General features: G+C 40.8%; 2 protein-coding genes across 5 annotated transcripts; one reads left to right on the top strand and one right to left on the bottom strand.

The window, feature by feature from the left end:
• Positions 1-219: 219 nt before the first annotated feature.
• mns1 (meiosis-specific nuclear structural 1) lies at positions 220-3,575 on the top strand. The gene is made up of 10 exons (XM_056412593.1): positions 220-393; positions 513-698; positions 889-1,016; positions 1,170-1,272; positions 1,622-1,851; positions 1,998-2,214; positions 2,317-2,424; positions 2,666-2,923; positions 3,256-3,381; positions 3,459-3,575. Exons 2-10 carry the CDS (start codon positions 540-542, stop codon positions 3,570-3,572), a joined length of 1,443 nt encoding a protein of 480 aa, XP_056268568.1. The 5' UTR covers positions 220-393; positions 513-539; the 3' UTR covers positions 3,573-3,575.
• Positions 3,576-3,669: 94 nt separating this feature from the next.
• tex9 (testis expressed 9) lies at positions 3,670-10,934 on the bottom strand. 4 transcript variants are annotated; one of them, XM_056412595.1, is made up of 13 exons: positions 10,770-10,838; positions 8,420-8,549; positions 7,301-7,428; positions 6,832-6,895; positions 6,675-6,751; positions 6,371-6,416; positions 6,193-6,233; positions 5,902-6,062; positions 5,422-5,513; positions 5,103-5,276; positions 4,882-5,016; positions 4,026-4,160; positions 3,670-3,917 (listed from the first exon to the last, which is right to left on the bottom strand). In XM_056412595.1, the coding sequence occupies exons 2-13, from the start codon at positions 8,510-8,512 to the stop codon at positions 3,816-3,818; spliced, it is 1,248 nt and encodes a 415-aa protein (XP_056268570.1). In that variant the 5' UTR covers positions 8,513-8,549; positions 10,770-10,838; the 3' UTR covers positions 3,670-3,815. The 4 variants fall into 4 exon arrangements, with proteins under 4 accessions (XP_056268570.1, XP_056268571.1, XP_056268573.1 ...); XM_056412596.1 differs by having other exon boundaries at positions 6,856-6,895; XM_056412598.1 differs by lacking the exons at positions 8,420-8,549; positions 10,770-10,838 and adding an exon at positions 10,876-10,934.
• Positions 10,935-10,967: the final 33 nt, after the last annotated feature.

The following is a 10,967-nucleotide window of genomic DNA, read 5'->3' as shown; positions in this document are numbered from 1 at the left end:
TAAAGTCCGTTACAATTTTCAATATGAGTGCATTGTTGATGTTGGCTCCATAATACGAAATGTTGATCAAGCGGTCGTCTATATCATGTCTACAAATGACATGAGGCGGAAACGGGTGAAGAAGACGTTAAGATTTCGCCGGACCTGACGTCATCGTCAGCGCTCATTCTTATTGGCTTAGCGTACGCGGCGTTCCCAGGACAACGAGACCTCAAACAACCTCGGAAACACGGCGACACAAGCAGGTTAACGACGGCTAATTAATCGCCTCCTTGTCTACTGTGGTATCCAAATTCACTTGAATTTAAATCATTCAAAAATTGTTTACGCATTAGAGAGTAAAGAGGAGTTAAGTCCAAAAGGCGGGAAGCGAAGAAAAGCACCGCAGCCATGGTAAATCCCGAAGTTCCAGTTAACGTGAGCTCGACCACTACAAACGCGACAGCCACGTGACCGCACTCTTACCACTGTGTCACTGCTCCGTCGACTTGTGGTGTGTTTCTTTGGGGCAGACTGGTCACTGAACGTCTCAGCGCCAGATGCAGGAGCAGCTCCGGCAGCGGGAGGCCCAGCGCCTGGCCCGAGACCGGCAGCAGCAGGCCGGTATGCGGGACGAGGAGAGCTTCGAGAGGAGGAGGAACCAGCGACAGGCGCAGGAGGAACTCAAGGAGAGGCGCACGGAGAGCGCCATGCTGAAGGTATGCGTCTCTTTCTTTTGAACAAACTATGTATGACAAGTGACCCTCTCTCAAACTGTCCCCATTGGTGGCGCGAGAGCCAACTTTTGATCAGCACTATATTACACAACACTACGCTGTCTCATCAATGTATGAACTATAATTGACCTAAACTCAGATGTTAATATTCAAAATGTAACTTTACTTTCAGGCACAGGAGGAGAAAATAAACAGAGAAAAGCAACTGGAGCAAGAGGAGAGAATAGCTAAGGAGCTGGCCCGCATCAACATTGAGACACAAAGAAATGAGAAAATGAGACAGTATATTAAAGAGAACAGGTATGCACATCTACTTTATTACCTGGACTTACTTTATATTCTGGGTCAATATACAAATGCAGCACTTCTTGTGTAGGCCTTAGTGTCATCCTTCTCTGCTTTGCTCTCGTCATTACTTATGCACATTTTAAAAGCTATTTAAATATCTTTCAGCTTGGAGCTTCGAGAACTGGAGTCAAAGCTGAATTATGCGTATTTGAATAAGGAAAGAGCCGCACAGATTGCTGAGCAGGAAGCAACGAGGCTTAAGACAATGGTGAGCACCGTCCTCATTGGTTTCAGTCTTCTACCAAAAACAAGTCTGAACCTCTGGTTGTAAAAGATGGATTCTTCCTTTAAATAACTCTAAATGCTTTTCTTTGCATAAAAGCCACCGGGCAGAGTTAATAAAACAATTTTTAAAAGCTGGATGCCACTATTCATTGAATACAGTTTGATGAGCATCATGCATCAAGGCCCATACATCTCAAAGTACTCAGTTACACTTCAATTTAGCAGGAATAAAAAATAAGAATTCCTCGTATCAGAAGCGATGGTACACAATGGCTAAAAACAGCACATTCAATACGGGCTCATTACTGCCCTTGTTCTTTTTCTGCCATCAGCGCGAGGAGGCAGACTTAGCCCGCAAGATGAAGAGCGAATATGAGCGAGGAGACGTCGAGATGCAGAAACTGGAGGAGAAACGCCACGAGGAGCTGGTGCAGTGTCAGAGAGAGCTGCAGCAGCAGCTCGTGGAGAGGGAGCGCAAGAGACAAGAGGCGTACGAGGAGTTCCTCAAAGAGAAGCTCGTGGTTGATGAGATCGTCAGGAAGATCTACGAAGAGGATCAGATGTGAGTCCTTCATTTATCGTTCTTCCGGTCTTTAACAGGAATGCACAATGCATACAAGTCAGTTTGCTTTTGCTAAACCTCCAGAGGAAACATGACGGCTGTGCTCGTGTGTTGGATTTATTGAACAATAACAATGTTTTCTCAAGGGAGAGACAGCTGAAACTGGAGACGGTCAGAGCCACTCAGCAACACATCGAAGCGTTCAAGAAACAGCGAGCTGAGTGGAGACGCATGGAGCAAGAGAAGATGGAGGCGGAGAATAAACGGATCATGGAGTTTGTGAACAATCAGGAGAACATGGAGGAGAGCAGAATGGCTAAGATCAGAGAGAAGGAAAAAGGAAAAGATCATCTTCATAAAATAGTTAAGACAAGTTTTTCTAATATTTATTCCCATACTTTTATCTTTTCATTCATTGACCAATGCCTGGTTTTACCACTCAATAATTCCTCTGTTCTCCTCTAGCTGTCTGAGAAGATGGAAGGGGAGAGGCAGCATCGTGAAGAGATGCAACAAGTCCGTGAGGAACTTTATTTAGAAGAACAGGAAGAGGCTAACAGGCAGAGAGACATTGTAAGTATTATTACTAATCACCCATTCATAAGCAATTCTGACTATAAGATCAAACTTGAGACAAAGTAGAAACAAATAGTTATCAATTCATTTTTATTTTTAACTCCCAATGGAAATGGACAACAATACAGAATCACTGTTATGACACAAGAGACACACACCGAGTCCCGTGTGCTCTGCAACTTGAATTTATAAGTGCACCTGAACAATATAATATTTTTTTTTTACATTCATCAAACAGGAAGAGATGGAGAAGAAAATCCGACAGCGGTTGATGATGCAGCAGACCTGCCAGCAGCAGATAGCTTTCAAAGAGATGCGACGGCAGGCAGAGAAAGAGGAAGAGGAGGCCTTCAGGAGAATGATGATGGCTAAGTTTGCAGAAGACGACCGCTTGGAGCAGATGAATGCCCAGAAGCGACGCATGAAGCAACTCGAGCACAAACGCGAGGTGGAGGAACTGCTGGAGGACAGACGACTGCAGCGCGAGGCCGACTTGGTACGAACATCATCGCATCAGGAATGGTCTAGATTTACTGTATTACAGATGTACAGTCGTACTTCATCGTGGAAGGCAACAGGTTGCAGCAAACGAGTTGTATCATGATGATATTTGATTAACACAAAGTCTGAAGATGTATTAATGGTAGTCGCCCAACTTGACACACATCCCAACTTCTAGTACCATGGCTAGCTACTTTTACCACAACTATTAAGATTTATTTGTGGAACAGAAGTGAAAAACAACAAACTGTAAAGCATCATCTTTGTCATGTCGGTTGGGGAAGTTGAATGCCTGCTTTTATGATAACATTGATCTCTCTCTTCAAGGAACTGGAGGCTAAAGAAAGAGCCATCGAGCAGGAGAGGGAGGCGCTGCGTCGGCAGATAATTGAAGAGGAGAGGCAGCGGCTTCTTAAACGCCACGCAACACAACTCCTCGGGTATCTACCAAAGGTATGATGCCGTGGATGAATCCTAAATAATGTTACACAGGTGCATGTCTGTGTGACCATGAGTGTATCCATTTTCAGGGCTTGCTCCGTGAAGACGACCTGGAGCACTTTGACGAAGACTTCAGAAAAAACTTTAAACCACGGCAGGCGGAGGATATCTTCTCTGAGGACGACTGGGACGGCGATGAGTAGATTGCATTCTACGCCACTAGAGGGCAGTTAATGGTTCCACACAAAGTTCTTAAATTCCTCCATGATGGTGCTCATGAAGCATTCAGTAACTACAACATTATTAATTGATGTGTTTTTATTTCGACTGTGCTGACAGGATCCTAATAAAAACAATTCCAGAAAAGACCTGAGGCTGTCTGCTGGCTAAATGTGATAATAATAACGACATCTCTAAATCTAAATGCACTTTGAACCCGAAGGCTCTCATTTATCTGAACCTCTCTGCGTCTCGGACTTCCCCCAGTCCAGAGCCTTCATGAACTCGTCCTCTGTGAACGACAGCAGCTTGGCGGCTTCGAAATGCATCTGCATAAAACAAAAAGTCAGTTATTGATGAAGCTGTGGGCAGGGTGTGTGTGTGTGTGTGTGTGTGTGTGAGAGCAGGGTGTGTGTGTGTTAGATGGAGATGTGTACCTTTTGTCTTTTGAGGATGTCAATAAGCTTGAGCTGTTTCTTGAAACCCACAACGAGTTCCGATTTCTGTTTTTTGAGCATTTTGTTTTCAGCAAGTAGATTTTCTTTACTCTGATGCTCCTCGGTTATCTTGTCCTAATTCAAAATGATTTAAAAGACTTAAATTAGAAGTGAAACCGATCTTACCTTTTGGGCAAACTGAGGACTCCTTTGCAAACAATTCAAAAACATGTTGACTTTCAGTTGAAGCTGGTACTTTATGTAACTCCAAAGGGTTAAATAAACTTTTCTCTTTCCATCTTTAATTCTCATATTCCACATTTCGCAGCATAACATTTAGCAGCTCTACATGATCTCTCTGCATGCTTGAGTTTTATTATTTAGGTCAGTGTGCCCATGTTTCAATATCTGTGATCAGGAACTTGTATCTGCTCAAAGGAGACATTATCGTTTTACTTTAAACATGTTAGCACTTTACCTCACTTCACTCATACTTTTGTGATCTTGAAACCATATTAATAAGACACTCATAATCACAAGGCTTTAAAATGATATTAAATGAACCTTTTGAACACATGTTGCTGCTACGCCCTCTAGTGGAATAGATGTTATATTAAAATAAAGATTTGATTCTTTGTGATTGTCATGAATGTTTTTTAAAAGTTTTTTATAATTATGTGTTTGGTTAATGATACTCTAACATTAAAAATGCTTTTAAATGCACACTGTATGAAAGAAGTTTAGTTTACAAGCCAATAGCAGTTCCACAGTATCCATGAACATCTCTAGCTTGTTATAGAACCAATCACATTTGAATCATTTGATGATGTGTTCATCAGCAGTGTAATGTGCAAACCTTGTTGGTCTGTGTCATCTTGTTGAGTTGAGCCTTGAACCTCTCCCCCTCCTCCAAGGCTCTGTTCAGACGGACCTCCACCGTGCTGTGCACCGCCGCCGCTTGTTTGTGGGATCGATTCAGATGTTCTATCTCCTGCACAGAGCGAAGCCAGGAGACGATCCCCCATCAGCAGTTCACGCGAGTCACATAAGACGGTCCAGCATTGATATGTTTCACACCTTGTGTAATGCAGACACTTGCAGTTGCAGGCCATCGCACTTCTTGTCGGACTCCTCTGCTAAAGCTCTGTGCTTTTCCATCTGCGTCTGCTGGATGTTTGTAGTTTTCTGCAGTCTGGCTCGCTCCTCCTCGAGCTCCTTCATTTTAGCACCGAGCTTTGAATTTTCATCATCCTGCAACAACAGACGCGTAATGTTATTAATAAACAACGTTGAGTCGTCGCTCGATGGCTCACGGCTGTTTAAATGGAGCTCTGACCCCCTCTGCTGATGGGTGGGAAACGGGGCAATAACAGCTCATTGTCTTTCAATGAAGTACCTTCTTATAATATTCACATGAGAGTTGATCCAGTTCCTCCTGCATGATCCGTAGTTTTGCCTTATGAACTCGTATTTGAGCTTCTGAAACGCCTTTAATAAAAGAGCAACACAGACTTATGAATACATGAACAATGACTTTCCCCCCTCAAAATACATATCACTGAGAACTGTGATTCCTAATGTTGAAGCTCCAATTTATAATAATTTATGAAGTATTAAGTGGCAAGGAAAATCATTTCTTAGTAACATTTAGATCCCACATTAACTCCAAAATACAGGAAAATGTAATTATGTGAATGTGTTAATTATTGTTGTGAAACACATTCAGACTGAAGAACTGAAAACTAGTGGACCTGAGGGTTTTTTGGGTAATTCTAAGACAAAATGACATGTCTTTAAATAAATATTTATGGAAATTGTTTATAATTGCAATTAATACGTCTTGGGTTTACTTTTCACACCGTGTCATAAACATTACCTGGTCCTACATCGTCTCCAGCATCAACCTCTTCATCCACAACATCTTCTTGAATCACGATGTCGTTCATCTTCTCCTCCATGCTCCGTATCGTCTTTGCCAGGAAGAGATCAGAGTCTTCTCCATCTGCTAAATCAGCCACATGAGATATCTTTGGGGTTCTGAAATCAAGCCAATTATTGAAAAAAAATGTTAGCGGCCTTATAAAGAACGGTAATGCAGAATATATTTAACAAAATTCAATAAAATTGGTTGTAAACGACTCTGAAAATGATCTCCAATCAAACTCACACTGTTTTACAACGAGGCTCTTTTCTTTTGTTGGTCACCACCTAAGATGAAGGAAACAACAACAAAATGACATGTAGCCCTAAAGCATGAACCAACTCTACCTGTGGAGTGTAAACATCTCTGTTGAGCAAAGTGTCTGCCGGTTTCTGGAATGTAACTTTATAATCTGAAGTGATACCTTCACACCAGGCTGCTGCATCGTGCTCTGTGGAGGCCGCGTCTTCCTGGAGGAGAACAGAAAGACGGACAGACATTTTGGGAGATATGCTGTATGCATACATACATATATCAAGAAATAATTAATTATATTAATGATTGATTATGTTCTCTGTCTTACACTGCTTTAATTAACTTTCTATATTTGAGTAATCTGTATGGAGGCTGTAGACCCTTGCAGTAGTCACAAGAAAATGAACCACTGAAAAGTCAATAGCCATTCTTGTGAGAAGCCTCTAAAGATCTGAGTCTCAGATATGAATTACCTTGACTCCGCTTCATCCTCAACGTCCGTGAACAGGACGGTGGAGAAAGGTTTTGACAGAACTTCTCTCTGGTCTCTCTAAAATCCGATAAACACAAAGAGCGATTATCACTTCATAAGGCAAGTCCTTACTTGTCAACATGTGGATAATAACGTACCATAAGTTGTTCTGCCTGTCTTACTAGATCTGCTGTTTTGGCTTCCAGCTCTGCATTTAGGAGTCTGAAGGAGATAAAATGGAGAATAATCATATCAAGGGCCTAATTTTAACATGTACACGGATTTCCAGGACAGCAAAAAATACAATACATCCATTGTGTTTGCAATATGACTTATAACAAGATTTAGTGCCTTACGGCATCTTTAATAGAAATACCCGTTTAGATTGTTGGCACTCTTACTTGTGGGTATTAAAATGTCACTTGTGGTTTTTTATTTGTAAATGTAAACATGATGAATTTCTCCCTCGGATGGTTTGATGACAGAATCAACAGACGCTGATGGAGTCAAATAGACTTTAACCAATGAATGAGAAGTGTGCCTTATTCAATGTGTTTCCAATTATGTGGATCAGTGCTTCTTAAAAGAAAGAGAGAAATACATGTCTATTGGACAAGGTGCTCTTACTTGTAATGTTCTTCCTGAGCAAGAAGGTCATCTGTGTGCTTCTTTGTTGAACCACAGGCAGATTTTGCCTTCGGTCTGACTTCCACCATCTTGGACCTCACAGCCTTGCTGCTAAAGGACGGACGTTTCTTGGAATAAACAAGACAAAGCAGCAGACTTTGTAACATTAATTCGCTAATGTGAGATTTCACATTTCATGAAATTGGATATAGTTTAGAATGAATTGCATTTCACCTTGTTATTTTTATCTCAACTTTACCGATACATTGGCAGACACGTCGGTATGTTGGCTGACAACCTGAGAACCCTGACTAGTTCATTTTTCAACTACTAAATATTCCACTCAGTACAACAATTCTTAAAAAACAAAACCATTTTAAGGGATGTTTTTTATGTTGTGTTTTAGAAACAAATATCTGATATTTTTTTGATTAGATTACATTAGATATTCCTTTATTAGTTCCACAGTGAGGAAATTGCAGGATCACAGCAGCGGGTGCACATTAGAGCATTAATCAAAATAAAAGATACAAATAAAACACAAAACACAATAACAATACTGAATACTAATACTAAACTACTAACTATACAGAAGAAACAAAATACATACACAAGGCAGTGACCAAAGTGAATTTTCAGCAGCAATATTGCATGCACGATTAGAGAATGTGACTTATATGCATGTATGTAGAGCACTTTGATATCAAAGATAAAATAAGCACAATTTGGCTTTTTGCATTAAATGTTTTACACAGTGTGAATATGTAATTAAAGCAATTTGTGACATACTTGTGGACAAAATCCCAACTGCATCTAACTAAATTGTCTTGGTGTCCAGTCTATTGTACACACTGCATCAGTCTTATAACTTGTGGTATTAATATGCATAACTTTATTCATTGAGTTTCCCTCTATCTTAACATTAGTAATGTTGGAAGAGACAGAACTGATGAGGTTTATTAAACGTCGTCCCGCATAATTTGACTGGAAGCAGCGTGACTAGCTGGTGAACGTTAGCTTGTGTTAATGTTTGTTGACGACACTTCACCTTCCGTAAACAATTAGGTTTATGCTGGTGGCATGTAAAGCCGTGTTGTTTGAAACAATAAGGCTACAAACCTGCGAGACGACGCATTGAGGCGGACGGACCCTTTTATCAAAACTTCTTTCAGCCATTGTAGAAACACGGAGGCGATGCGGCTCAGGTTGCATAGCAACTACTTGTTCAGTTCGCGCACAGTACGGTGGCCTGCGACGGACATTTAAGGGCAAATTTACGAAAAAGGTATTAGATTAGATTAGATTAGATACAAGCCAGGCACGTGCACAGATAGAGCCCTAGTGGTGCTCAAGCACCAGCCCTTTTGCCCTGGATGAGAAAAGTGCCCTTTTGGCTGGAGCCCACTTTTTTTATTTATCAGTATTTAAGAATAAAAGTTACTCTTTCTGTCATCAAGTCCCCCCAAATGTGTTTTAATATCCGACGGGGCATTTATCTGAGAACTTCGCCCCGACATGCTCCGCGGCGCTCACGAGCTCACGTGCCCTTGTTTTTGGTTTGAGCACCTGCCCCCCAAAATGTATGTGCACGTGCGTGGATACAACTATATTGTCATTACACAAATTACAAGAACTGGTGCAACGAAATGCAGTTATCATCAAAACAGAAGTTCAACGCAGAAGAGTGCAGAGTATGTGCAACTGGTAATATAAATATAGATACAAGTGCAGATGTGACATAGATATGTGTAAAGTGCAGGTGAAGTACAGGTGAAGGTGGCAGTAGAGTTTATGAAGTTATAGATGAGGTAGGAGACATGATAAGATATACATACTATGAATATGGACAACAATATTAAATATATGAGGCTACAAAAGCGACATACAAGTGCCTCATAATTATTTATTTTTACACATTAATTAATCATTTGAATTACAAAATGAATTGGCATTACTTAGTTATGAATAGACTATGTTATTTCCTGATATACTGGCTTTGTGGAAGTTATATTTGCCCAATACGCCAGCCTGCGTAAAGTAATAATGCAGGTATTCAGCAAATGTGTCAATAAAGGTGCATGGCTCAGTTAGAGAATGTGTCTCATAAGCATGATCAAATAGAAACGGTTTGAGTTTGCTTTTGGCCCAAGACACAGATGTGACTGATCTCATGTGATCAGGCCCCAGGGCAAAAATGAACTGCTGAGCCCCTATTAACCCCTGCTCGTGCTCGTCTCTTTGAATTGTGCAGTCTATTGTATCTCTGTATTAGAGGTTTTTCCCCTTGTTTCCTGTCCCAGGCACCTCACTTCTACATTCACTTCCTCATCTGTCCTGCAGTAATAACTCGTCACCTGATCTTCCCCGCCCACCTGTTCACCTGTTTATACTTTCCCTATCAGGCCGTAGTATTTTACCAGCCCTTTCCACTCGACCCAACTCCAGATCGACAACACTGCTTTGTTGCTTCTTGTGTTTGAGAATCTGCTATCCTACTGTTTCCTTGAACCTGTTGACCGCTTCTCTGCCCCTCTGCCCCTCTGCCCCTCTCCCTGCCCCATTCCTGCTATTGTCTGGGTTGTATAGAATCTCTGTTTGGACTTGTCAAAAGGTTTATATACGTTCACCTTTGCAGTGAATAATAAACTGTCCCTGTCTGTCTGGTAGATTGCATTTAGGTTCTCTTCCTCGCTGTCTCGTCCTCACCCTTTTCTGAAATAGCTCACAAGCCTGAAGAGTTTGGAACTCCTGGTATAATATTTAATAATGCATTGTATTTTCTAAACTTAGATTATGTGTAAATGTAAAATTTTCACCTGAAAGTTAACTGGTACCTGCACATTTGTACGTACATAAAGTGGAGTAGAAATATATAGTATGACAATATTCAAGTAAAAGTAGCTCAACCGTGTACTTAAGTGCAGTACTTAAAATGTAGGCTACTTCGTTATTTTCTACCACTGGTAGTTTTCAGATAATAACGCCTGCATTATATCAGTGGATAGTATGATTTAGTGTTGCATATTTTTGAGTAAAGGTACAGGTTACCAACTGACCACAAACCATCCTCAAACTGTCAAGATGGGGCTTTTTGTGGGCCTATAGGTGTCTGGGCCCCCTAGACTGTTGCCTGCATCGCTATGTTGCTAATCCATATACAAATGCATATAATAATAATAATAATAATAATAATAATAATAATAATAATAATAATAATAATAATAATAATAATAAAAATAAAAATAATAATAATGATAATATATATTGATCAATACTAATCTTCTTATGCACATTTTTACATTACTGTTGTCTCAACATATATAACTAATACAAATATTCATATTTAAACAGATTTAAACTGATAGTAATAGTAATATGATAGTAACGTGCTCAGTAACGTCTTCTGTTTACATGTTTTTAATACTCGAGGTCTTAGTGCGCATGCGTTTCCCCAACAGCTACTACTCACCATGCACATGCAGAGCAATCCCATAACGTGAGGGGTACTGCAGGGCAGAGCACACCGGGGGACTCGCTAGTTGCCTTGCAGCTGTCCGTTTACTATCTACGCCCACCTTTATTTATACCCGTGCATCACGTCGCGTTTTTGACAGCGACCCGTAGTTTGGTTGCGCCGCGTCTTTAATTCACCAAGTGCTGCGACTCG

This window comes from Pseudoliparis swirei, chromosome 4 (assembly GCF_029220125.1).
Source record: "Pseudoliparis swirei isolate HS2019 ecotype Mariana Trench chromosome 4, NWPU_hadal_v1, whole genome shotgun sequence".
NCBI classification, from domain to species: Eukaryota; Metazoa; Chordata; class Actinopteri; order Perciformes; family Liparidae; genus Pseudoliparis; species Pseudoliparis swirei.
The sequence above is the reverse complement of the archived record's forward strand: the minus strand, read 5'-3'. Positions and strand labels throughout refer to the sequence as shown.

Excerpts from the sequence above, each read along its gene's own strand:
- tex9 (XM_056412595.1), bottom strand. The coding sequence starts at position 8,512 with ATGCAACCTGAGCCGCATCGCCTCCGTGTTTCTACAATGGCTGAAAGA. Across the intron at positions 6,752-6,831 it reads GACAGGCAGAACAACTTATG|AGAGACCAGAGAGAAGTTCT; the intron begins GTACGTTATTAT and ends ATCGGATTTTAG. Across the intron at positions 6,234-6,370 it reads TGCAGCAGCCTGGTGTGAAG|GTGGTGACCAACAAAAGAAA; the intron begins GTATCACTTCAG and ends CCTTCATCTTAG.
- mns1 (XM_056412593.1), top strand. The coding sequence starts at position 540 with ATGCAGGAGCAGCTCCGGCAGCGGGAGGCCCAGCGCCTGGCCCGAGAC. Across the intron at positions 1,273-1,621 it reads CAACGAGGCTTAAGACAATG|CGCGAGGAGGCAGACTTAGC; the intron begins GTGAGCACCGTC and ends TTCTGCCATCAG. Across the intron at positions 2,924-3,255 it reads TGCAGCGCGAGGCCGACTTG|GAACTGGAGGCTAAAGAAAG; the intron begins GTACGAACATCA and ends TCTCTCTTCAAG.